Here is a 22552-nt window from a genome sequence, read left to right on the forward strand (position 1 = left end):
CAACTGCAGACATTTAATAGAAATGTAAGTTTATGAATGTGAAATAATGTTTATATATACTTATGTACATATGTATACCTGTATTATATAAACGTTCAAAAAACATAGAGACCTAAATTTATAAGAACATTTTTAACTTTAAAGGGAAGAACTAAAAAAGATTCTCAAATTTAATCATTTAATCTGTAAGTATGAATACATTGAGGCTGGGGGTGGGGCGAGTGTCCCCACTTTACTTCCTTTAAAAGATAAAGTGGAATAACTGCACTGTATCTTCTTGGTATGGCTTTCTATACTTATCCAAACGCTGTAGTACAAATTCTCATTATACAGTGACAGATAAAAAAATACAAAAAAGAAATTGCATAATATTGTCAATTATATAATGCCATACTTAAACTATTATGCACTCACTTTTTTTTTTTTTTGGTTTAAAATGTTTAATATTGGGGCTGGAGAGGTGGCTCAGCAGTTAAGAGCACTGCCTATTCTTACAGAAGACCCAGGTTTGAATCCAAGCACCCACATGGCAGCTAACAACCATCCATAACTCCAGTTCCAGGGGATCCGATGCCCTTTTCTGTTCTCCACAGGCACTGCATGACACAGGTGCAGTTACATATATGCAGACAATATACTAATACACATAAAAAAATAAATTTAAAATGTTTAATGCCTATTACTTATAGGTGAAATCCAAAATCTTCCCAGATTGATCATTTAGCTTTTTTCTATCCTATTTTTAAATTTTTTATTGAGCTTTTGTATATTTCATACAACAGTTCTTAATCAAATTCACATCCCCTCCCCCATTCAAACCCTCCCCCCACAGACCTCATTTATTCCCCCATACATGTTAAGTCCTATTAGGTCAAGCATTTGTACCAGATGTCCTTTGGTGCAAATTCATTCACTGGACTCTAGTCAGCCTATCTAGAGATCACTGGCAAGGTATAGTCTTCCTTACCCAGTAGTAATCAGTCCCTAGTAGTTCCCAGATTAGGGCCTATCTGCCACCCATTTCCCCCCACTCCACTCTGGGCCCTTGTCTAATTCAGTTGGTATGTGTCCTGTGCTTGATGCCACCATTGTCACAAGTTCACATGTGTAAGCTTACAGTGGCCTGAAAGCCTCTGCTTCCCTATGTTCACTGACAAACCCTGGCTCTTACAACCTTCTGCCCCCTCTTCAACAATGGTCCCTGAGCCGTGAGTGGGAGAAGCTTGAAATAGGAGTCCTATCCAGGGACACAACACTCTGCAGTCTCTTATTCCTTTAAAGTTGGCCAGTTGTGGCCTTTTGTGATGCACTCACTTTTTAAAAGCATATACATATGCATATGATTGTTTTGCCTGTTTGTTTTGTACAGAGTCTCAAAATCCCTGGGTGGCCTCAAGCTCACTAAGTTGCCGAGGCTGGCCTAGACCTTCTGATCCTTTTGCCATTACCTCCCCAAGTTCTAGGAATACAGGTGGGTACCACCATGCCCAACTGTCACTTTTATACTACAGAAGAGGGGATGCTGTATACAAGGCGCCCCCAAACAAAGAGGTGATTATTCAGCAATCAACAGCTCCAGCCAATTTCCTAGGCAGGCCCATATGGATATCCTAATCACTTCAGAATGAGACAGTCTTTCCGAATTTCCAACTCCCTAGCAGGGGCTTGGGGATGTGCTGAGGCAGAGAGGAAGGGATCATATAGTGTCCTCTGCCTCCTATGCTCACAGGCCTCATCTCACTAACTTTACCCACTGCATGAGAGAAAACCAGAGATCTTCAATCTAAAGGTTTTTAGCCTTGTTCCAAATCATTTTTCTGTTTGTCCCTCAGATTTAGTGACTCCTCTATGAAGCTTCTTTGGACTCTAAAATAATACCTCCAAGATAATACTGAAAATATAGATGCACCACCATCTAAGACTATTGGTAAGATTCAGACAGTCTTGATGTCACTCCTGGCTATGATCTGAGTATCTTGCTAGAAATGTACTATTTTCTAATTGTGGTATTCAACCATTGCTCTCAATGAGTAACTTTGTGGGGAGATAAAAATCTCAAATTTCAACTCTTCTAATTACACATTTCCAAACTATTTGGAGAAAATGGACTATGATAAAGGCTGCTTGAATCTGAAAATCAATAAGGAGGTTCTTCAAAAAGCTAAAACCAAAAGTAACTCGTAATCCTGCCGTACCACTCCTAGTTATATACCCGAAGGACTCTAACTCAGCATGCCACAGAGATATTGGTATGGCCACACTTCCTGCAGTATTGTTCATAATGGTCAAGATATGGAACTAGCAAAGAAGCCCATTAATCGATGATGGATGGGTAAAGAAATGTATATATGCACAATGAATATTTTCATTCAGCCCTAGCAAAGAATAAAACTGTATCATTTGCAGTAAAATGGCTAGAACTAGAGTTTCTCATGTTAAGCATAATAAGCCATGCCTTGAAAGACAAATCTCATGTTTTCTCTCATATGCAGAATTGAGACTTAAAAAAAAAAAAAAAAACAGCTAGAAAGCAGAGGTGTTACTATTTGGGACGGTTAGGGAAAGCAGAAGGGTAGGGGGAGCAACTGATAAAGAGGGGTGAATAGGATCATAGGATCAAGGAACATGATACACATGCATGAAAATGTCACAATCAAACCTGTCATTCATACAATGAGTACACACTAATTTAAAAAATGCTTAAAATCCAAGTAAACAAACAGAAAACAAAAACAGCACAGAGGGAACGGCTGCTGTTTTGTATGACAGTAAAGTCAACTTTTAAGCTTCCTGTAAGAAAAAGAGTAGTGGGCAGCCCTTCCAAAAGGAATAATACTATGCTTTACAAAATGCTGGGCACTACACAGGAAAACAAACTCTCACTAGGATTTCAGTAAACCCTAAATATCCACTTGCAGATGGGCAGTGAATCTCTTTGCACTAATTCTGTGTTTTCCCTCAGGAAGTCTGTCCCTCAGGTGTCCTCAGGGCAGGATCACTTTCAGCTTGTTGCTGCTGGATATGTGTATTGCTATTAGACCAAGCAAGGTCTCAAAAAATTTTATTGTGCCTCAGTTTACCTTTTAACAACTTCATGCCTCTGATATAAACATGAATTAAGAAAAAGCATGGCACTGCTTTGTCTTTAAACATTCTTCAAATGTATAGTAATTTATAAATAAGATACTTAGGGGCTGAAGAGACGACTGTTAAAAGCACTGGGAGTTCTTGCAGAGGACTTCCCAGCACTCACACGGTGGCTAACAAGCATCTGTAACTCCAGTTCCAGGGGATCAGACGCCCTCTTCTGGACTCTGCAGGCACTACTTACATAGGTACACTTACATGCAGCAAAACACTCATACACATGAAATAAAAATAAATACACTTTTAAATATAAAAATTAAAGAGACATTTAGGAAACAGTAACGCAAAAGCATTTATTATAATAAAAAGCCATCTGCTTATACCTAATACTGAAACTATGGCATATGGCTTTACCTCTCTGATCTCCAATTACAGAGACCCTGAAGTACAGGGCTTAAAGAGAAGGTCTCTGGTCAGGTTTATACTGAACAATATTAGGTGGTTCTTTCAAACATGAATTTAATCTTCCTTTTATTAAATTCTGTTTTCTTGGTTGTCCGAGTAGAGAATGAATCATTTCAACCTTCAATCACTTTCAAAACAGCACATAGAGCAAAACTGGCTGCCAACAAACCTGTTTCTGATGCCTCTCATTTCATGTATGGACATTAATCTAAATCTAAGGCTTGAAAATCATAAAAGATTGAACATTCAAAAAGACGACACAAGTTTTTATTGTGCTTCAGAAATGTTTGCCAAGTTGATATGCAAATAATGCATTATTTTCCTGTCTTCGTGGATGAGTTATTCAAAACATGTAGGGAATATTCATATGACTAACAAGTATATACAATGTGCCCAATATCATAGGTAGGTCATGGAGCAAGGGCATCATTAAACCAACGAGGTGCTGCCATACCCCTGCTAGGATGCTTTGAACTGAAAGACTGGCCAGTAGCACCAGTGAGAATAAGTGAAGGATGACAAGAACGAACAGCAAATAGCATATGATGCCATAAGTTCAAAACTAGATGAAACAAATCTGTGTTATTAAAAGTAAGACAGTGGTTGCCTTTGGGGATAAGGTAAGGATGGGAGAAGGATTTTCGGATAGTTCACAAGGAGGTTCAAGGACAGTGGTCCTGTTGCATTTCCTGATCTAGTTGGAGGTTTCATGGATGTGTTCAGCTTGTGATAATTCTTCCAACGACAGACTTATAATTTGTACTGTTTCAGTAAAAACAAATGTCAGGGTTAAAATAGTAAAGTCAGAAATACTAGTGAAGATAAGTAAGAAGAAACTCATGTCCCAATCCCCGCCCAGGGAACACGCTCAAGGCACCATTGTCCTCTCCCCAGTACATAGGCAATATTTAGTTTCTTAAATTTTTAAAATGATACCATCCCATAAAATTGTCCCTTTAAAAGAGAGAGGTTTATGAAGCTGGAGAGATGGTTCAGTGGATCAGAGCACAGGCTGTTCTTGCAGAAGACCTGGGTTCAGTTCCCAGCACCCACATGGAGGCTAACAACCATCTGTTAATTCCAGTTTCAGATGATTCAATGCTCTCTTCTGGCCACTGAAGGCAGTGTAAGCATGGATGCACTTACCATGAATGTAGGTAAAACATTCACATACATAAAATAAGAATAAAAAAAATTATAAAGAAAGTTATGTACGTTCTAATTCATGTAACTAAGTAATATTCTTTAGTGAACATTATTATTGCCACTTTATAAATGAGGGGGAGCTGAGACACATAGAAGTTAAATAGCAAGTCCAGGATCCCACACCAATAAGCAGTAAAGACAGGATTAATTAAACTTCGACTGCCAAGCCCCATCAAGAACTCTCTCCCCCCTTGCACTAGGCCTGGGGCTTAGGCAGCAAGTTTGCTTTAGATGTCTAAAGGGCTCTGGAAACAGGATTCTAAGTTGGCTCTATCCCAGGGATCACAGTACAGTCATGCCAGGTGACACTCTAATGCCACTCGTCTATACCTGCTTTTCAGAATGAGACCTTTAGCGGCAACAGGCCTGCTTACACCAGCCAGCAGAGGGGTTATTGGTAAAATCCATGCCAACTCTCCTCTATTCATTTTCACAAGACATTTTACACAGGCCAGATGCTGTTTTACTCATTTTTTACACGTTTGGAATCCCAAACTCAGAATTAACAATACAAGCCAAAGCATAATTTACAGAAACAAAAATTCTAGGATAACATTCCCGTTAGTTCTTTTCTTTAAAATGTGTTCAAATTCTTAACAAATTAGAACAAAACTCCACTTGCATTTCTTATTTTACATCCACTTCTACTTCCTGTGATTTTAAGAATACTGTTTAGAATTCTGCAAATCAAAATGAAGATCAGATCAGATCTCTCTTTCTACAGAACAAACTCCATTACCTTTCTCTCATCTCCAGTCCTGCTGGAAAATAAGAGAATAATAAAATATCTAATGATATATTTCATGTGATGCCAGTTTAGTAACTGAGCTATCTTGAAAAGATTCTTGTTTTTAGACAGTTTGGTAGAGGAATTCTGTGTCATGCATTATAAACAAATAAGAAGCCCATTCCTTATATAGATGTTTGTAATGAAAGACAAAAACAAGCATTTATGCTTTGGGGCAAGCAAGGGAAATGTGATGTTCAGCGCTGTGGCTAACATTGTGAGGAGAAATACACGTCAATCTGCAACACTTTTCTTGATGGATACTACGTTTATTACCTCATCAATAAGATATGTTGCATGAATGACAAACACATAGCTGACAGTATCCATGGGTTTGATTTAACCTTAACACTAATAGGTACTTTGCAATTCTGAGTTTCAGTACATATAACTAATTCTTATATCTAACAAGAAATCAATACCTTTGAAATAATTAGCTGAGGGCTCTTGGGTACCTCTACTTGTGGGCAGGTGGACAGAGCTCTGTTTGAAATAATTAGTGCCAGAACCACAAGCAGTTTCTTTGCAAAAATCAAATCAATTCATCTGTACCTTTTCTTTTAAACTGTTCTCTGACTTGTGTAAAACAATGTCAGGACTGAAAATACCCATTACATCTCCTTGCCTTTTAAGTGGCTTTGAAATCTGAAGATGTGGAAAATGTACTGCAAGATGAGCTATGCATTCATTTTCCTGATATAGCATGGGGAAAATAACTCCCACATACCTTTATCCACCCCACCATGACAGCCGATCTCAAGAGAGTTGAAATATTCCAAGCACTTGCAAATATTCCATAAGGTAAAGTCAAAATCTTTCAAGACTATTTAAAGAAAAACAACAAAAATGGCTCGGCAAGTGAATTTTTTTATCCCTTTTTATCCTGTATGTCTATAAAATTAAAATTCAAGAACAGCTACTAAGAAAAGATATTTCAAAGAAAGCCCTGATGATTGTCCCCATACATTTAATCCCTCAGTGAGTGGGTCTCTATTATTAGCACAGAGTGAAATTCAGTCGATACTAAAATTTAGTATTTTATTCTCACCATTTGTCCTCTGGGTACTTTGTGGTTCAGGCAGCCAGAGGAGCACTACATGGTATTTACAGATTTCATTTCACTTGGGAATCTCTGGTGGAAAAAGGACTCTTCCCTTAGAACGAAGTAGGAAGGAGTGTAAGTGAAACAATAGCTTTGAGAGGCTGGCAACCAACCAATGAGACAGCTACATACACAGACTTTTTGTTTTTCAAAATACTTTCCTGGGGCTGGAGAGATGGTTCAGCGGTTAAGAGCACTGGCTGCTCTTGCAGGGGACCCTGGTTCTAATCTCAGCACCCACATGGTAGCTAAAAACCATCCTTAACTCCAGACCAAGGGATCCTACTCCCTCTTCTGACCTTCACGAGCATTTCACAGCACAGGTACACCTACCTACATGCAGACAATACACTCACATACATGTAAAATAAAAATAATAAATATTAAAAAAACACTTTCTTGGTAGCTGGGTGGCTGTGTATTGTGACAGCTTTGTCATCCCAGAACAGCAGCGGAGAACTGAGGGTGAGTAGTTGATAATATTTTAGCATTTGTTTTGGAAATCAGAAGAAAATATAAGGTACATCATATTTAGTTAGCAAAAACTAAGTCACAAGGAACACTAACAAGCATACCTTAGATATTGAACAAAATTTTATATTTGTGAACTAAAATCAGCTACTGCCGGTGCATTTCATTTTGAGTTATTTATTTTTACTTAATGTGTATAAGTGTTTTACCTGCATGTACGTAAAGGCACCATGTACATGCAATGACTACAGATGCCAGATCTCCCAGAACTGGGGTTATAGATGGTGGTTAGCTACCATGTGCGTGTTGAGAATCAAACCTAGGTCATCTGCAAGAGCACCAAGTTAGCCACCTTGTAGGTGTTGAGAATCAAACCTGGGTCATCTGCAAGGGCACCAAAAGTGTTCATCTGAGCCATCTCTCTAGCCCCTGCCAGTGTGTTTCTTAATGGGAAGTATTCAGATACAGTTCGCAACACCAAAGGAAGAAAAAATGAAACAAAACAAAACAAAAACCCCAGACTGGTACTGTTTTCATCCATGATGATATGAGCGATGGTCTAGATTTTTCATGTTTTCAAATAATCTGATAATCAATAAAATGTATTAGATTAACAATACTGAGCTACCAACTCTTAAATAAAGCTTAATACAAATGATTGTGCATATAGTTGGCTTACAGTCCTATTAAGAGAATTAAATGAAAACCACGTGTAACAGACATTTTGAAAAATGTAGTCCTTTTGGTATAAGAAGCAACCGCCTAAATCTTGTTATCCCTGACAACTAAGCACAGCTGAAGCAGAGTGAGTAACAGATATTATACTGAATGCCTGTAATGCCCCCTAGCTGGGTACAGTGACAAAATTCCAGGCAGCTACACTTCAGATAAGAAGAAAAGTCAACCGCACTGGCGTTAAGAAGACAAGATATACATAAATCATCAATGGACCTTAGGAGGCTATGTTCAGTCACTCACTACTTAACACTTACACACTGCCATAATTAAAATCAGAGAGCGTACAAAAACAGTTGACGCTATTATTTCCCCCATATATTATATATTGTGATTCTTTTGTGCTCTGTTCCATCTCCCAAGGCTTTGTAGGCACAGTTTCTAAATGAGATTTTGGGGCTGCTTGTAAGTCTTTCAACCAAATGAAAGGTAATTATTCTGTATGACAATGAGTGAATGGCAGGATTTACACTTGGAGTTGCAAAACACATGCTGGTTTATTTGTTCTTAGCAGCAAGAACCAGGCTGTAATATCCAAGCGAGAGAAACCAGAACACTGTGCAGTCTCCCTACAAAAGAGTGGTACCTTAGGATCAGACGTGAGCAGCTTGAAGGCTTGATACACTTGAGCTTCCTTTACACCACCTCCGAGATCCAAGAAATTGGCTGGCTTCCCTCCATTGAGGAAAATGATGTCACAAGTAGCCATGGCAAGTCCTGCACCATTCACTGAAATGCAAAGAACGTGCAACAGGAGATAGGTTCGTCAGCATGAAAAATGGTACATAAACTTTGCCTCAACATACATTCCCAGGCCGATTTGTGCTTGTATAGAATTCCATTCAGTTCATAAAATCATGGGCATTTATGATGAACAACCAGGGCATGTGTATGCAAAAAATAAACAAGAAACTGGGAATGAGGAAAGGATTTACTAAGAAGTCAAAGCAAGCGAAAGAAGAGCTAACCAATTTGGGCTAAAGAGCACGTTGCATGTTCTGAAAGTGCTAAGTTTAGGGGAATTAATAAAGACAGAAAAGGCTCTGAGAAGTTGCTAGCAGCTTACAAGGCTTGATTAAAGAGCACAACTCTTTCATAAAGTTATTATTAAACTTTTACAAATAAAAATATTTTTGATATTTAGACCACATATCTATACCCTCTTTATAGACCCTCCACTGGATTTCATGTACTCTGTCATATATATTAAGGCTTATCCAGTCAAATTTGTGTTCCCAAATGTCCTTCAGTGTGCATTCATCCACGGGAATCTGGTTCAGTGTCACTGGACCTATCTAGTGTCACACCCTTTACAGAACCAACTCTCCCTCTCCTAGCAGGTGTCATTGCCAATAGTTCCTCAGCTAAGGTTGGGGTTTCTCCCCACCTCCCTACTCCATGCTGGGATTTTGTCTGGTTTGAGCTTGCGTGGATCTTGTGCATTTTGTTACCATTGCTCTCAGTTCAGGTAAGAGTGCAACTCTTAATCTTTGCCTTGCTGAGATGTTCTTTGACACCCAAATGTCAATAGGGTTCTACACTTTTGTTATTCTTACCACAGATACACAAGTTTGTGTGATAACACAGACATCAACTCAAAGAACAAATGATAGAGCCAAAACCAATATCCTTTTGCCGCTTATTCTTCTTTAAATTAGTATAGAAAGCTAGGCCTGTTGGCATATGTTTATAATCCCAGCACTCAGACAGTTGAGGTGAGAGGACCCTGAATTCAAGTCCAGCCTGGGCTATATAGTAAGTGCTAGAACAGCCTGGGCCAAATGGTGCAACCCTGTTTCAAAAAGTAAAGATAAGGGGCCAGAGAGATGGCTCAGCAGGTACTGCTCTTGCTAAGGAACTGAGTTCTGTTCCTAGCACCCACATCAGGTCACTCACAACCACTTTTAACTCCAATTCCAGGGGATCCAACATGCTCTTCTGGATTCAGTGGGCACCTGCATTCACATGCAAATATTCACACAGACATGTACACACAACACAAATATAGATAAACACACATGCATAATTTAAAATAAATTTAAAAAGCAAAGACAGAATTCAAAAGTTAACACAAGATGCTTAGTAACCCAATTATTAAAACTAGAGGAAAATATGGCATCTTAGGGACTTATTTTAAGAATACAAGAAGAGTTTTAACACTGAAATTCTTGTTTTCCAAAGTTAAGTTTTATTGATCAATTTTACTTCTTTTGCTTCTTATGGTTAATTACAGAGAATTATTTTCCTCAGCTTACAAGGGAAAAAACTGCAACATAGCAAACCACTCAAGGTAAGCTATCCTTTACTTTTTCTGATCCTTGAATTCCTTTGACAAGCCTATGAGCTGTGAGTATTTCAATTACGTTGGGGGCAGCTAAAATAAGAATGAGTTATAAGCCGGGCTTGGTGGTGCACGCCTTTAATCCCAGCACTCATGAGGCAGAGGCAGGTGGATCTCTGTGAGTTCAAGGCCAGCCTGGTCTACATAGTGAGTTCCAGGACAGCTGGGGCTACAGGGAGACCCTGTCTCAAAAAGACCAAAAAAAGAAGAATGAGTTATAAAGGAACTTCATGCCATACGAAATGTGTTAACAGTAGCTTGTTAGACACATCTATACAGAAATATCTGTATTTAATTTGTTCTAAACATTCTACAATATTTTCTCCCTTCCCAAGGCCTACAGACATGGAGACTGCATTAGCTTATTGAGATCAGAAGGGTATGAGTGATATGTAGCATTCAGACACTGTTCCAGTATAAAGCAGGGGCTTTAGGTATCAATTGTAATTGGATGTCATTTTCTATTGTATTGAACAGCAAACTGTTGGATGAAGTCTCTTCACTTCTGAATATAATGATGGTGTTAGTTTAATGAGCAACAAATCTTTTTTTATTTTAATTCCATTAAGATGAAGGCCCCAGCTTCCAGTACAATGAGTTGTTTCTAGCAGAAACACAGTCGTGCACAATTAAGTCAGAAGCCTATAAATCCCAGCACTAGGCGCTGTGGAGAATAACTGGAATTGTACTGCATCTACAGTCCCATTCCTATCTCAGCTATGTAAGCCATCTTCACAAATTTAGATGACTGCGATGGAGCCCACTGTTGGGTTGATATACTGGCATAATGAATTAAGTATTTTGTCAGTTGGTTACTACTGAATCTGAAATGTTAGCAAAGTGATTACAATGTCTGTTCATTGCTCCTTCCTCTGTGCCCTAGTCAGCTTTAACTACCAGCTTGACACAACCTCAAGTCACCAGAAAAGAAAGTCTCAACTGAGGGATTTCCCAGATGAGACTGGACTGTGGGCATGTCTATGGGGACTGTCTTGACTGATGACTGATGAAGGAGGGCCCCCCTTCACAGTGGGTGGCACCATAACCTGAGCAGTTGGTTCTGGAGTACAGAAGAAAACAAGACCCAGCACATGAGCCCGCAAGCAGTTTCCTCCAATGGTTTCTACTTGAGTCCACGCTTTGATTTCCCTCAGTAATGAATTGTGACCTGCAAGTCAAATATATCCTTTCTTCCCTGAGCTATGTTTTATCACAGCAACAGAAAGGAAGCCAGAACACTCTAAAAAACACTTTTTAGTCCAGCTTCACAGTAGTTCCCAGCATGTCAACACTGACTTGCATCGCAGAGTATCTGAGTTTCACTAGATGAAGCTGAGGTGCTTTGAATCAATGGTTCTTTTATATTTCCATGCATATGTGTGCAGTGTATATGTGAATGTATGTTTTATGTGTGTACATACATGTGCACATGTGTGTGGAGGCAGCAGTCAATATTTGATGTCTTCCTCTATTCCTTCTTCACCTTAGGTTTGGAGACAGGTCTCTCCCTAAATCTAGAGACCACCAATTGGCTAGATTGGCTGCCCCCGCGGATCCAACTGTCTCCCATGCCTACAGTGTTGGGAGTTGGGGCACAATGCTGCCAAGCTTTTCTGTGAGTGCTATGGATCCACCCAAGTGCTCAAGTTTGGGCAGCAGGCACTCTGCCCCCGAGTCATCTCTGCAGCCTCTCGGTGGTTCCGACTTGAGGCGATTTTCCACATGATAGATACTCAAAAATACCTGGAACCTGGGACTTCCCTTGCTTTGTTTTACTTCCAGGACTTTTAGCTATCTTGCTGCTACTGGGCCTAATAGCCAAAGTCTCTCACAGCAAAGAAATACCCCACCAAAATCTCAACAGTGTCAGAGTGGAGAACTGCTTTAAATCAGTTAAATCCAAAGTAGTTAAATTCTATAAAAATCCAGGAAGCATTCTTGCTGGAGAGATGGCTCAGCAGTTAAGAACTCTGATTGCTCTTTCAGAGGACCTGGGTTCAGTTTCCAGCACCCACATGGTGACTAACAACAGAGTCTGTAAACTCCAGATCCAAGGGGATCTGACACCCTCTTCTGATCTCCATACCGGTACACTTACATACATGCAGGCAAGAAGACACCCATGCACATAAAATAAAAATAAATTTTAAGAGGACTGGTTGCTCTTGCAGAGGACCCAGTTCTGATTCCCAGCACCCACATGGTGGCTAACAACTGTTTGTAACTCCAGTTCCAGGGGATCCGATGCCCTCTTCTGGCCTCTGTGAGCATTGCATGACCATGGGTGCACGTACATATATGCAGGCAATGCACTCATACATAAAATAAAAATCATACATACATATTTTAAAAGTTTAAATTCAGAAAGCATTCTTTGATATCAATGCTTCTTACCAAAGCAGGCAATGTTCCCATCCAGTCCTATGTACTTCAGATCATATCTGGCAGCTTCATTTTCAATAGGCTCATTCTCTGATTTGTCGTCCATAGCAAATATGTCCTTTTGTCGGAATTCAGCATTGTCATCAAAGTTTATCTTGGCATCAAAACAGACAACTAAATAAAGAAAACAGGAGTGATATCTGAATATCTCTCAAGGATCTCTAAATTGAGCTCTCCGGGCTGGCAAGCATGGGACAAAGTCAGGCGTGACCATTCTGTCTCATAGTACAGGCAGGGGAAGCCCCTACGGCTTTCTTGACCTTTGGCTTTTAGGCTACAGGACCCTATTCTCAGTGGACGTACAGTCCAGCAAAGAGGACAGTAATTTACATCTTTTACTGTCTGCTCACAGCATACTATCAAAACTTACCATCACCCATGAAAAGCTACAGATGAGCACAACTTCACCTCTTATTCACAATTTTCATGGTACTACTTTTGTATTTAGCAACTGATCAAGCCTGTTCCCTTTTATGCCAAAAAGAAAGAAGGTAACAATACCAATCCTTCCTTCTCCTTTGTCTTCTGACATTGCAAAGTAAAACCTGAGCCTTATCAGGACTGTCTTACTACTTCTGGGTTTAAAGCAGTGAATAACTGAGTTGGATACATAGTTTATAATTAGATCCCTAACTAACTCTGCAATCTTAATTTTAAAACAAGAACAATATATTTTGGTGGGCAACCTGTAGTTTTAACACACACATATGTTGTGAAGTGATAACTGCAGGAAACTAAGGAACATACCTGCCTCCTCACCGTTTTTTCTTATTTTCCTTCTAATTTTGGGGAGAGAGGAACAAGAGAACTTGACATCTATTCTTTGACCATTTCTAGTACACAGTACTAACTCTGTAACCTTGATAAGATAATCCAGATCCATTCTGGGCCTTGGTTTTTTCATTTGGAAAGAAGAGGGAAAACAATCCCTCTTCTGTGGATTTCCCAGCTCTGGAGTCCTGGCCTTTGATTTGGGCAGAACCATCTTATGACTTCTCTGATCTATTATAAAACACAAAGAGGGGCTGGAGAGCTGGCTCAGCAGTTAAGAGCTCATGCAGAGGACCCTGGTTCAATCCCCAGCACTCATAAGGCAGCTAACAACCATCAGTAACTCCGGTTCCTTGGGATACAAAATCCCTTTCTGGTCTCCATGGGCACTGTATGACATGGGTCTAGATCCTCTGCCAGAGGTGGAGATCTTCATATACTATGGGAAAAGCTCTGCATACAGCAAAACTCATTCTGAGCTAGGGCTGGGCCACAGCACATGGTCCTTGATTTACAGGGACTACGTGGAAAACATGTAGGAAGTGACCTAAGGAATGAGGATAGCATTTTTGGTAGCTGGATTACAATATTTTTATTATATCCAGTGGAGCACAAATTTTTCATCTGTGACATGATAGTGTGGTAACATTCTTTCATTTAATCTGAGACATTAACAATATCTTTGGTCAAATTGTACAGATGTTGTACCTCTTCTTCCAGAACTACTGTGTCCCACTTCACTCCTGCACGGAAAACCACTGTCTGACAGCATCTCACAGAGAAACAATGGCCAGCCAGCTAATTCTACTTGCTTCCTCGGAAAAGAAAACCTTGCTGCATCTGGTGTCCTGAGGTTACAGACACCAAATGGAAGATTACCCCCAGGTTCTCCCTTCCACAAGATCCAAGCTCTTGGATAAAATCCATGTAGAACTGAATTATTAACACGAATGCTTGGTAGAAAAACAAATCCAGACCACAAAATCTTAAAGGAGCCCTGACTGACAAAGAGAGGGTCTTACATGGAGGCTGCTGTCTGCCTAAGCCCTTAGAGTTGCCACAGACTGTTCAAGTACTGCCCACACATTATAAACACATGGAGTGAACGAGTAAGTACTTTCCAGGATATTGAAATCCTAATGAAGGTATCTGCAATTACCAAAGGAACGGGCTGATGTTCTCTGTTTGGCACAATGGCATTTTCTTAGCAGTTAACGACCAGTGTAACGATCAATAGAAAAGCAACTTCATTCTTGCCTTTCCACTGGGTTTATAAATACATTCTAATTAATTTATTAGTAATTTTAGCTCCTCCATTACTCACTGGCAAGATTACTTGTAACTGACACCTTCTAAATGAATGGGCAAAGGCTATCAAATTGACTTTCTAAGTGAAGAGTTGCAAATAAAACAATTCTTGGTCAAAATCAATAAACCAGTAAATCAAAATAGTTCCAAGCTAATCTTTGGCCCTTATTAGAAAGACTATGGTTGCAAGCTGCTCCAGAGAAAGGATAATTAATGGATAGGTATGCAAAGTTCAGAAGGCAGCCCTAACCAAATGCCTGCAAAGTCAGGTTTTCAAAAGATCCTTCCCACCTTATTATATACATACCAAGTACAGAAAGGAACTTGCTGTTTGGTGACCAGCTTAAGAACCCCACAACTAACCCAGAGCTAAAAAATGTGGGCTCTGGCACAAACAGGATGTACCTACAGTGGCCCTTGGCCAGATGCTCCCTGTCTGTTAATAGATCAATGTGCATCCATGAGTTTTGTAGTTAAAAATATTATATAATTATAAAGTTAAGTAAGGAGATTTAGTAAGACTTAAGAAATAGATCCAGAGTATGGTCTATACATGCACAGCAAAATTGAGAGAGAGAGAGAGAGAGAGAGAGAGAGAGAGAAAAAAAAGAGATAGAGAGTGTGGGCTATATATGCACAGAAAAAGAGAGAGAGAGAGAGAGAGAGAGAGAGAGAGAGAGAGAGAGAGAGAGAGAGAGAGAGAATGAGAATATGAATGAGGAATGAATGCATATGAATCCCAAACCAAACTGCCACCTTAAATCCTTTTATGGGGGGGGCAGTACTTTAGAGAGGTATCAGGAACTGTCTTAGATATATATTTGTCAAACCTGTTCCATATATTTAGTCTATGATATTGCAATTTATAATTTTTTAAAAGTACACTTTGGTCTTTTCTGTTATTTTTGTATGACTATGACAAAATGCCTGACAGAAATAACTTCAAGGAAGAAAGGTCTGTTTCGGCTCATGATTTCAGAAGGATTTCAGTCCATTGTAGTGTAGAGGATGTGGGGGAACAGCTCAGTCACGGCTGTGGGAGTGGGTGGCAGTGGCTTTTCACACTGTGGTAGACCAGGAAACAGAGAAGGTAGGCAGAAAAACAGGGGTAGACATAACCTGCAAAAGTTTACTTCTAGTAAATTTATTTCTGTCAGCCATGCCCTGTTTCATAAAAACTCCAGAGCCTTTAAAACAGCTCTACATCTGGATGAGGACCAGTATTCAAGGCATGAGCAGGGTTGGGGGTACATTTCTGATTTAAATCATAATAGTTTTCATCTCCAATTCTTGGCACAGAGATCCTAAAATTCTTATAATTTTCTGAGAAGCAGGGGTGGATCTTTGATTCTAATACTTGACTTCTGACCCTGTGTCCTGTCATAGAGTTCTGAATCCATGGGAATTTCCTGCAAGGTATTTATATCCTTTAAAATATGCTTTGCATCTGATGACACTAGTCACGTGTTTTCTTGAGTTCAGTGAGCCACTGTAGCAGATGACTAGACCCAAAGGGCAGGTTGTCAGAATCCCAAAAGAACCACCAAGGTAGACCTGTTATTGGCATAGGTGGGGGAAGTCAGTCTGATGGGAATGAACCTTTAACTGAGACTCTGACTCTATCTATATGTAGAGAGTGTCAGAACTGAATTGAATAATAGAACACCTAGCTGTTGTCAGAGAAATGATAACAGAAGTGTTCTATGATGAGAATCTAGTAGGAAAAAACACCTACATGTGTCAAGAGCACAGAATACCCTCCTGCCTCACCGCCTCTGTCTATGGTACTGTACTGCCTAAATACCTTTCCTTGAACTTGACTTCTATGTGCAGACTCTGAAATCAAAAACACCTGAGTATGAATTACTCTGGCCCTTCTTAGGCACCTAGCCATGGCCACAAAGTTTCTCTGCAGCTCAGTGACCTTGTCTATAAACAGGGGGTCAGAGCTGCTTGTTCTGCATGGTGTTGGTGGAAGGAGAGACTACACAGAGCACTTAGCCTCACAGCGGAGGACCATTACCAACACCATTCTATGAGGCAGGTTGCTCTCTGCATAACTTCTCACTATTATAGCTCAGTTTATACAATTCTTTTCTCATCACTGAAAAAAAATTACTATAGTTTGTCTCATTCCCTTAATAATCCTAGACTTCTATTTAGAGTAAACATAAATGAATGCCTCCTGGAGTTTAAATAAGTACAGGCTACCTGCTGAATTCAATAAGAGCTATTATCTGAATACATATGAACAGTCTGAAAGGAAGATTTTTTTTTTTTTTTTGATCTTTTTGAGACAGGGTCTCCCTGTAGCCACTGCTGTCCTGGAATTCACTATGTAGACCAGACTGGCTTTGAACTCACAGAGATCCGCCTGGCTCTGCCTCCCAAGTGCTGGGATTAAAGGTATGCGCTACCACGCCCAGCCCTGAAAGGAAGAATTTTAATGGCTAGCATTTTCAGCATTGTGACTGACAGAGAAGGAGAATTCCAGCTGAAGGCTTCTGACAACCCTCAAATCACAGCTTTGTCTATGGCCAACGTGGGCAAAGACACAAGAAGCTGCATGTGAGGCTCTGGGCCTATGGTGGCACCCTATGTCTCTTAGGTCAGCTCATCACCTGTTCTGTATATACAGTTTTGCTGAAATGTAGCCACACTACATTGTTTATCTATCATGTAGGATAGTGCTCTCAGGGCAGCAGCAGAGGTGGTAACTGCATACCAACCCTGCGGTCCACAAACACCCAAGTGTTTATCAATTGACATTTTATAGAAAAAGTATGGCAATCCTTACTTGGGTGCAACTCTCAACCCATCTGTATTCTGCTTCAACAGACCGGTAACTGGCCCCCGGTATCATATTTTCTATGTAGTGAAGAAGGTACTTAGCTAAATACATCTTACTATCATGAAGACACAAAATAAAAGCTACACAAACAGGAAGGGATTAACCCCTACATACTGGCAGAGTCCTGCAAGCTAATTTCTCCCATGCCATCTTCCAAAGACACTTCCAGAGCTGACATCTTAAAGATGGACTGATGTCTATATCAACAGCAGAGCAATAAAACCAACTTGCCCCACTTGCTCAAACCTTCAAATGACACAACACTCAACTATGATAAAACGTACTTTCAGAGGTGCATAACTTAGCTCAGACATTACGATTTTTAGTGTCACATAAATGAAACCTCAGTTTTATAGAAAATTCATCTTGAACAAAGACCATTCTGCGTACAAAGCAAGGAAAAAGATGCCTATTAATATTTATAAAACAATTTACACCATCAAAAGCATATTGTTACATGCTTGATAGACTATACAAATGAATTTTCCTTCTGAACAAATATCAAAAGAAGCTGAGGTACTTATATTCACAGAGTGTTTTTGTTGTTTTGTTTAGTGGTGTGAGATTCTGCAAGCTGCTAATTCAGCCACCTTGATGCAGAACATGAGAGGCCTCTGACCCCAGAGCTTCCACAGAACAATATACCACTGAGTTAAACAAAAGAAAAAGTGCATTTCAGGTGGGAGACACATATAAAAGGAACGCAAAAACAGCAGGACGTGAGACTGTCATAATTAGTTTGAAAAATAATCTGTCTTGAAGCAATGTGCTGTGTTTGATTTGTGATAAATAACCATAATATACTACTGAAATGTGCCTTGCCAAGATGGCTTTAAAATGCTGATGCTTTAAAAGGAGTCCCACTTTCCATTAAATATTGACGTTCCGAGAGTTGTATACTTTTTAGAACTTTTCTTCAGTTGCTATGAAGAGAAAATAGATACAAGGCGGGATGAGGTGGGGGAGGTAGAGGACTGAAAATGATCTTGAAAATAGAGACTTGTGTATAAAGAGAGAAAAAGAGGAACGCCCACCAACAACATGGGCGCTTGTTAGCATGAAGCAACAGGGTAGTTATTTAGAGAAATCAATCTGAAGAAAGGGATTCAATGTGCCAGTTAACTTTGTATCACTCAGCCTTAATTCTGAAGGAATCTGGGCCATGCAGTCATTGCTCTAAATGGGTTTCATATCTTCAACTCAATGAATGGATGCATCTCCACAGATGGAGATGCCTGCAGCAGGAATTTCCAATCTCTGGGCTACCAGCATGCTGGTGGACAGCATATCCCAGAGGTAGTAAGGGACTATGCTATATACTATAGGATGGCTGGCAGTCTTTCTCTGTCTACACAGCAGGTCCCAATAGCACCACCCCCACGTTCTGACGTTTTTCCAAATGTCCATTGGAGGATGTGGTACTCACCACTTGCTTAAAGACACCCCCAAGACAACTGTCTGTGTGTGGTCATAGATGGTGGAAAGGGAAGGAGAAATAAAACATGATATAAAATTCCGGAGGGGCTTTGCAAAATAAACAAACAAATAAATAGGTACATATGTAATAAAACATTTTCTCACTTGTCTACAGACTTACTGAATTACTTTGGCATTACAACTGAATTGGTTAATTTCTCTTTGACTACTGAAGTAACAACTTACTTCCATTTCAATAAAGCCTAGGTCATGCTGGTAGATATGTTTTGATTTGTTCCTTTTTCTAATAGGAAACAACCTTTCTTCTAACTTCTGACCAGTGGTTGGCCAAGATTGAATATGTGACCAGCAAGGCTAATCAAAACCATTTTAGAGGTTTATATGGTTGCTGGAAGGTTGAGGTGAATGCTGGGCAGCATCTTTGAGGCAGGTTACAGAGGCCCTGGGTGAGGAAGAACAATCCAGAGGCAAGTAGGTTGCCTCATTCTGTTGGTTCAAAGAATGAATGTGGGCTCCACAGATTAATTCTCATGGAAGACAGAAGCCTCATTCTTTTCAGACCTCACACCAGTCTACACTAGACTTCCCTATGGACAGAGTAAAATAAGTAGCCCCTAATCTCACCTGAAGAAATATTGACAACTGATTACTGCTAGGTGAGGAAGAGCTGATCTCCCTAAAGTGAGGGACTCTAGATAAGCTGACAAGATGAACTTGCACTGATGAACATCTGGGGACACTAACTTGACTCAATAGGTCTTAACACAAATGACAGAATGTATGAATTCCAGTGGGAGGGCAATAGGATGTGCCAGTGGGGATGGGGGTATAAAGATGATTAAGATTAATTGAGATGTTCTGTATGAAATTGACAAAAATTCAATAAACTAAAAAATTAAAATAAAAAAAATGAACTATTTAACACAACAACAAAAAGTAACCCACCCATGAGCTTGTGAACAAAAACTAAGCGAAGGTTAGCAGGTTTTTACAGGTCACTAGCAGCCACTGTAACCATAGCAGCAAAGAGTCATTAAACCACAATACCACTCAGTATCAACTTATATCCCCCAAATGGGATTGTTAAGCACATTGGAATGAATCGTTTTTAGACTGCAATTCTTTCTCCATGTCAAGTATTTCCCCTGGGTGACCCAGCAACTTAATGTTATCAAGGCCTTTACTCCTCACTCAGCTGAATCTTGTGGAAGCAGATGAATAATAAGGTGAATTTTTAAATAATGTTCCTCAAGAAGCAGTGGGCTACTCGGGAAATCCTCCTACAAAGAGATGGCATAATGGCTAGCTTTAAAGTCAAACTGCTCAGTGTGATGGAGGGCTCCTTAAGTCTCCAAATTATAAAAACAATAATTAAATCAAGGTTTTTCTGTAAAATGTTCTGCCACTCACCTAAATGCAAATAACTTAAGCAGCTAGATTATATACATTAAGACTATCAATATTGCTAAGATATAAAGAACTGCATTTATACTCCTAAATAGAGGAGAGCTTTGGGGGACTGTGACAATGATGAAGATCAATTTGTACACTTGGCTATTAATCACCATTTCCTAATTGGGTTTAATTTGACTACTGCTCATTAGAGTTATAAACCAACACTCTCATTTAATTGTGATTATAATTCAATAGCTGAACTTTTATGGTACAATGAACAAATTAATAGCTAAAGATAATTTTGGTCTTAAAAATATCATGTAAGACTTCTGCTTTAATGAACTGTACATACATAATGTGTTTTGCAATGATTTCTTAAAAACACTCAAGAATTTTTCCTGCTCTTAATAATTAAAAAGAAAACTTTAACCCTCACGAAGTTTGTGAAGCCCCAAGAAAAGGTTCCTATACCCTGTTCCCCAGTGCCAGACCAAAGGGTAAACAAAAATATAATCACAGCTTGATTGTTACCCTACTCCATAGGAAATTCTCTTTCCTTCCTTCTTCCCTTCCTGTTCACTGCCCACTCTTTCATTCTTTCTGTGTGTGTGCACCTATGTACATACATGTGGAGGCCAGAGGACAACTTCAAGTGTCATTCCTCAGATGCCATTCAATTTTTTTATTTTTAAAGAGCAGGTCTCCTTGTAGTCCCAGTTGTCCTGGAACTTGCTTTGTGGACAAGGCTGGTCTGGATCTCACAATCATCCACCTGCTTGCTTCCTGAGTGCTGGGATTAAAGGCGTGTAACACCATGTCCAGTCACATATTTTTTGAGACAGAGTCTCTCACTGGCCCCAAATTCATTAGAGTTAGTAGGCTAGTGAATCCCAGGGATCCAGCTGTCTCTGTCTCCTCACTGCTGCGATTTATAAGAGCACACTGTCACACCCAGGTTTTTTTCTTTTATTATTTTTATTTTGTGTATGTGTGTATTACCTGCATGTGTGCAAGTGTACCATGTTGTGCAATGCCTGTGGAGGTCAGAAGAGGGCACTGGAGACCCCTGGAACTGGAGTTACAGACTGTTAACTGCCATGTGGGTGCTGGGAATTGAACCCAGGTCCTCTGTCAGAGCAGTCAATGCTCTTAACCACTGAGCCATCTCTCCAGCCCCAAGTTTTTCTTTAATGTGGCTCTAGGGCTCAAACTCAGATCCTCCTTCTTGCAAGGAAGAATTTTACTGGCTGAACTATCTCTGTATCCCCATTTCTTTCATTTCATAAGACAAGATCTTGCTATTCAGTACAAGGTGCCGTGGAACTGGAGATCCTCCTGACTCAGGGTCCCACCTCAAGATGAGGAGGTGCAGGTAATCAATGAATGCTGAGGGAAGGAGAAGCAGTTTTCTCCAGGGACTAGTCCCTGAGAAGTTATTTAATTCCAAGTGGGCAGTTCTAAATACAGGTACACATGAGCACCACTACACAGACTCCGTGCACTATACATAAATATATATACATACAATAAATGTATGTATATATGTATATATATGTATATATAACAATAATAATCAAAGGAGAGAACAAGAAATTGAGAGAAGGAGTGGGAGGAGAGGGAAGGAGTTGGAGGAATGGGAAGGATGGAAATAATGCAAAGACAATACTCACATATGATATTCATATACACAAGAAAGGTTTTTAAAGAGAGATGGAAATAATGACTCAAGTTTGTAGTGCTGAGTCAAGAATGTGGAAGTGTATAAAGGCTAATGACAGTGCCTGGGATATGAGTTCAAAAACAGTTATAACTCCTCTCCCTCTCTATATGGAAATATTGATGATTTTATAGCCATTGCAATTTAAAGGACAGTTTGCATATAGGTGACCAAGTACAGATTTTAATCTGGTGTGATTATCTGTGTAAACCATCTCGTGTAATATCTTCAGTGACTTCCTGAACATGAACTTGCCATCTTACCATCACTTGGGCAGTTTTGGATATCCTTGAACTATTCTTACACTACCTAAGCAGAGAAATTACATTTTTTTGAGTGTGAGAGATGGGCCTATTATGTGTTTCATCCTGGAATGCTTATACATAACCCAGCTCACCAGTCTATGATATAGGTTTCATTTTTACCACTTTAAATTT

General features: G+C 39.7%; 1 protein-coding gene across 1 annotated transcript in view; it reads right to left on the reverse strand.

The window, feature by feature from the left end:
* Suclg2 (succinate-CoA ligase GDP-forming beta subunit) overlaps nucleotides 1–22552 on the reverse strand; it is a 307192-nt gene that overhangs the window by 103028 nt on the left and 181612 nt on the right. Inside the window, exons 8-9 of the mRNA XM_008827131.3 lie at nucleotides 12589–12750; nucleotides 8440–8582 (exon numbers count right to left, since the gene is read on the reverse strand). Coding sequence (XP_008825353.1) covers nucleotides 8440–8582; nucleotides 12589–12750 — 305 coding nt within the window. The remainder of the gene's footprint in view (nucleotides 1–8439; nucleotides 8583–12588; nucleotides 12751–22552) is intronic.

The sequence above is a fragment of the Nannospalax galili genome, unplaced genomic scaffold, assembly GCF_000622305.1.
Source record: "Nannospalax galili isolate Female #2095 unplaced genomic scaffold, S.galili_v1.0 scaffold1051, whole genome shotgun sequence".
Classification (NCBI taxonomy): Eukaryota; Metazoa; Chordata; class Mammalia; order Rodentia; family Spalacidae; genus Nannospalax; species Nannospalax galili.